Raw genomic sequence first — 5,052 nt, 5'->3', positions numbered from 1 at the left:
TTCCCATCTCCGTACATTTTTCACATCCAGAGCCGGTCAGTCCTGGCGGGCAGCCGCACTGCCCGGTGACATGGTGRCACGGCACTCCCAGGGGACAGGAGCAGCGGCTGGCACAGTTCTTCCCGAAGAAACCTGGCAGGCAGGCTGTGGGAAAACAAACAGCGGGATGTAAATCTCCTGCCTGCGTTTTAAATTGTTGCWAATGCCTGCAAGGCACAGAGCCCGAGGGGCTCCTTCCTGCCCAGGTGCCCAGCCAGCCYTACAGCCTCAAAATATTTTGCCACATCTTGTAATTCTCATTTTAAATGAAATTTTCCTCCTCCTCGGGCTCTGGAGAAGGCGCTGTTTTCCCGGATTTCCCTGAATTTCCCYRGATTTCCCTCAYCCAGGGGTTTTTCTCACCTTTCTCGCAGCGCCGGCCCCTCCAGCCCTCGGGGCAGTCACAAGCACCGGTGATGTGGTGGCACGGGACATTGTCCCCGCAGTCACAGAGCTCCTCACAGCGTGCCCCAAACAGCCCCTCCGGACAAGCTTCAGGGATGAAAACACGGCAGAGAGGACAAGTTGAACAATAAAGGTGATGTGGGTTTTTTTCCTGGTGGTTTCTGTGGCACGCAGCTCAATGGTGCCTGTCCCTTGTGTGCTCACAGGCAGCTCAAAACACAGCCTTGGGGAGCTGGCAGGAGCCTAGCTTGGCTCTTTTAGCAAAAAAATAATATGATTTCTATCTTTTTTAAAGAAATTATAGAAGTATTTAATTATATAAATATTTAACTCTGCCTGGTGCTGGGTTCTGGGAGCATGTGACAATGCTGGGAGGGGACACTGTGCCTCGGGGTGTTGGCAGGACCCAGCGAGGTGATTTTTATGGCCGAGCCGAGCTGTTTACAGCCTCCTGAATGGAAAAACATTCCCAGCAGGAAATCTAAGAGAGGCTGGAGGCAGCTGGGGCTGCAGCAGCAGTTTCCTCATGCCAGACTTCGGCTGGCAAGAGATGCCACTGGACTTTACACCCTGAGTAACGATGTGCCAGGCTGAGATGCCATGACCCTGGAAGGGAGAAGGGGATCTCTCCCTGGTGTGACACCTGATGAGGTCCCTGTCACTGCCCTAAAGGCCAAAAGGCTTTTCCACACCTCCTCGTGGGAAGGGGATTGGCAGGTGTCACAGGGACACGGAGCCACTGAGGGACAGATGGCAATGGCTTGGGAGCAAATCCAGGCCCTGAGGGTCAGTGTGACACAGGGACACCCTGAAGGAAGGATGGAAAGGGGCTGATCCATTGTCACCCTTCAAATAATCGTGGCAGAGGGAGATCCTCCCTTGGCATTTTGGTTTCACCCCGCAGGGTTCTGCCCTGTGCTCATCCCTGCCTGGAGCCTGTGGCTTTGAACCAATCCCTGGGGCTCTGTGCTTTTGGGAATGCCATCCCCCTCCCACCAGCGCTCTGGGTGTGACCAGCACCCTCAGAAGGATGGGGTGGGATGATCTTTAAGCTCCCTTCCCACCCAAACCCCGCTGTGACTCCATGGAACCGGGCAAAACCGGGGCACAGCCAAAACCATGGCACCGCCTCCTCCCTGCTGGGCTGAAATCTGGATTTTATGTCTTTGCTTCAATCCCCCCACCCATTTTGTGCAGCACCAGGTGCTGCCAGAGCTGTGAACCCCAACTCATCCCCCCCAAACCCCAAACTTACGCCTCTGGCACTTGTCTCCGCTCCAGCCGGGCTGGCAGAGGCAGTGCCCGCTGCGGTGGTCACACAGCCCCCCGTGCTGGCAGTCACAGCTCTGCTGGCAGTCCAGGCCGTGCTGGCCCTGGGCACAGGCTGGCAGGGGCACAGRGTGAGATGMTGTCCTGGTCCYTCCCCTCCCAGMTCCTCCATTYCAGCTCCCACCACCCCCTGCACCCCCAGCCCTTCACAAATCACCCCCAACCCGCAGGTAAAACCATTCCCAACCAGGACCTGCCCACCCCAGAGCCCTTTCCCAGTTTTTTTCCTCACCCAGCTCACACGCCAGCCCCGTCCAGCCTGCAGGGCAAGCACAAGCCCCCGTGGCCGGGTCACAGGTGCCACCGTTCTGGCACAGGCAGCTCTGCTGGCAGTTCTTCCCGTAAAAACCCGCTGGGCAGGCTGAGGGAAAAAAAACAGGACAAACATCCCAGTCAGGACACAGCTCTGGAGGTTTGTGCTGCGCTGCCAGAGCCGTGGGTGGATGGTTTCATACAGAGCAGCACTGATTTTGATGCAAGAGGAGCCGATCACCCCCACCAAGCTGCCCAAAAAGGACATTTTCACCTGCTCAGGTGAGAGGCAGCAGCATCCCAGCCACCCAGAGGAATGGGATTCCTTCCTGCCAGGGGAAGCAGGCGGGGTTGGCAGGTTTACCTTGCTGGCACGTGGGTCCCGTCCACCCCTCGGAGCAGAGGCAGCGGCCGCTGAYGTGGCTGCAAGTGGCGTTGTTGAAGCAGAGGCAGGTCTGGCTGCAGTTCTGGCCGTACCTGTTCTCCTGGCAGGCTGCAGGGGAGCACAGCGGGCAGGAATGTCGGGCAGTGGGTGGGAATTGCTGCTGCCAGGCTCCTACCAACCGTGCCAGGGGCTGGGAGAGGAGCTGGCACCCATGTGAGGTGGTTTTGGGGTGTTATGGGGGAATGATGTGTCCTACAGGCGCTGACATTTAAACACAGATTACACAAAACTACACAAAACTACACAAAACTACATCCAAACACAAAACTGCCACCATCAGTTTTTCTGGGTGCCCAAACATTCATTCCATCCAGCCACAACACGCCCAGGCAGAGGCCCCTGGTCTGAATCCAAATTAAATTCTTCGCAGAGAAATGGGGAATGGACAACCCAAAGTTCTGGTTCCTGTGCCCTGGCAGCAGAGATTGTGCTCCAGCTGTGGCTCCAGAGTGCCCGTGGAGGGCAGGATGGGCAGCTGGCCACAGACACCTACCCTGGCCACAGCGGGGGCCGGTCCAGCCGGGGGGACACTGGCACTGTCCCGTCTCAGGGTCACACTGGGCACCATTCAGGCAGTCGCAGGCTTGCCGGCACTCCAGCCCATAAAATCCATCGGGGCAGGCTGTGGAAAACAAAGGAGAAATCCACACAAAATGCTTACACAGAGCTGGAGCTCTCCCGGTGGGAAAAGGGGCTTTTGGTGGCCTTTGTGGGTGACACGAGGCTGCACCGGTGTGACAGCCACAGCTCAGAGCTCCCCTGGCAGGGCAGCAGATGCTGGATGAGAGGCCACTGCTGACATTCCAGGTACAGGAGAGGGCAGTGGTGCATCAGGAGTGGCAGCTGGAGGTTCCTGGCYATCGAGAGGCTGCTGGGGGAGCTGGATCCCCGATTCAGGGACCCCTCCAGGAGGCTGCCCAAGACCCCGTGTGCCACGTGTAGGCACTGGGGTGAGCACAGCAGCTGAGCCACCACTGGGTGCCCCATTGTTAACATTTTAATCGCATTTTTGCTCTCCCTAGACTTTTCCCCTCCAGAAATAAAAACAGAGACAGAAGCCTGCAGACTTGTTCTCCCCATGACCATCCCGAGGGATTCTCTTTGCTGTAATGGGACAGCAAAGCCAGGCAGGGAGCACAAAACCCCTGGGATGGAGCTGTGGAGCCCAGGTTTAGGCACTCACAGAATCACAGAATCACAGAATCACAGAGTCACAGAATCACAGAATCACAGAATCACAGAGTCACAGAATCACAGAATCACAGAGTCACAGAATCACAGAATCACAGAGTCACAGAATCACAGAATCACTGAGTTTAGGAGAGACCTTCAAGATCTTCCAGCCCAACCCACGCCCCGGTCACATCCAATCTTTGTTTAAACATATCCGGGGATGGTGACTCCACCACCTCCCCAGGGAGACCATTTCAGTGCTTTATCACTCTTTCTTTAAAACACTTTTTTCCTGACATCCAACTCACCATGTTCACAAAAGGTTCCTCTCCAGCCCGGGCTGCAGGTGCAGGCCCCACTGACRTGGTCACACGTGGCTCCGTTGTCACATTGACACTGGTGCCGACAGCTCAGCCCAAACCACCCTTCCGGGCACTCTGGAAAGCAGAAAGAAATTAAACTGGGGAGTCTGAGATTTCCTGGGTGCCAGGGAAGTTATYCTAAGGCAGGGGCTCAGGCTTTGAAGGGAATATCTGGCAGCTGCCTTTTGAATAAGGATAGCTGGGTTCTCATCTGCCCCCACCCACATTATCTAACCACCTTCAGGACAGGACCAGTGTGGCACCAGGACTGGGACAGCAGCACAGCCAGGGAAGGAGCCTGGGTTAGCCCCACACTTTCCCTGGTCCCTGCAGTTCCCTGGAGGGTGGAGGGYAGGCAGGGCAGGGGCAGCACTCACTCTGCTCACAGTGGATGCCCGTGTAGCCGGCCTCGCACACGCACTGCCCGCTCTGGGCGCTGCAGCTGCCGTCGCTGTTGCTGCAGTTGCAGGAGTGGGCGCAGTCRGGGCCCCAGCGCCCCACGTCACAGGCTGCAAAATACAGGAGGGGCTGTCACGGGGGTGACATGGCCGAGAGGATGGCATGGGAACAGCGGGCACAGCGGGAACAGCAGGAACAGCGTCCCAAACACGGCTGCAGAGAGGGCAGTGGCACTGCCAGCACGGCACAGACAGAGGAGAAACCACAGGGATTTCAGAGATTTCCCTGGCAGAGGCACAGCAGGARGATGAGAACGGAGGGATGGCAGGGTGGCTTGGCACAGGTCGGTGTGGCCCAGCTGTGAAGGTGACAGAGCGCGGTGCCATCCGTACCTCGCTGGCAGTGGTGCCCTGTCCAGCCAGGTGGGCAGCTGCAGGTCCCCGTCACAGGGTGGCAATGTCCCTCGTTGCCACAGCTGCAGCTCAGCTGGCAGCCAGGGCCGAACCAGCCGGGTGGACACACTGCCAAGGGAAACAGGGAGAGACTGCAGACAGCTGCTGGAACCACAGCCCTCGGCAGAGCCGTGGGTACCACAGTGCTTGGGCAGAGCCATGGGCAGTGACACAGCTCTGATATGGCAGTGACACA

General features: G+C 57.5%; 1 protein-coding gene across 1 annotated transcript in view; it reads right to left on the bottom strand.

The window, feature by feature from the left end:
• The window catches only part of MEGF6 (multiple EGF like domains 6), an 80,838-nt gene that overhangs the window by 7,447 nt on the left and 68,339 nt on the right, over positions 1 to 5,052 (bottom strand). The window contains exons 20-28 of the mRNA XM_057382482.1: positions 4,797 to 4,925; positions 4,383 to 4,514; positions 3,952 to 4,080; positions 2,964 to 3,092; positions 2,390 to 2,518; positions 2,006 to 2,134; positions 1,700 to 1,828; positions 403 to 531; positions 16 to 144 (exon numbers count right to left, since the gene is read on the bottom strand). Coding sequence (XP_057238465.1) covers positions 16 to 144; positions 403 to 531; positions 1,700 to 1,828; positions 2,006 to 2,134; positions 2,390 to 2,518; positions 2,964 to 3,092; positions 3,952 to 4,080; positions 4,383 to 4,514; positions 4,797 to 4,925 — 1,164 coding nt within the window. The remainder of the gene's footprint in view (positions 1 to 15; positions 145 to 402; positions 532 to 1,699; positions 1,829 to 2,005; positions 2,135 to 2,389; positions 2,519 to 2,963; positions 3,093 to 3,951; positions 4,081 to 4,382; positions 4,515 to 4,796; positions 4,926 to 5,052) is intronic.

The sequence above is a fragment of the Malurus melanocephalus genome, unplaced genomic scaffold, assembly GCF_030028575.1.
Source record: "Malurus melanocephalus ecotype Western Australia unplaced genomic scaffold, MMel_1.1 scaffold_569, whole genome shotgun sequence".
Taxonomy (NCBI): Eukaryota; Metazoa; Chordata; class Aves; order Passeriformes; family Maluridae; genus Malurus; species Malurus melanocephalus.
Note: the sequence above shows the minus strand (reverse complement) of the source record. Positions and strands in the feature narration are given on the sequence as shown.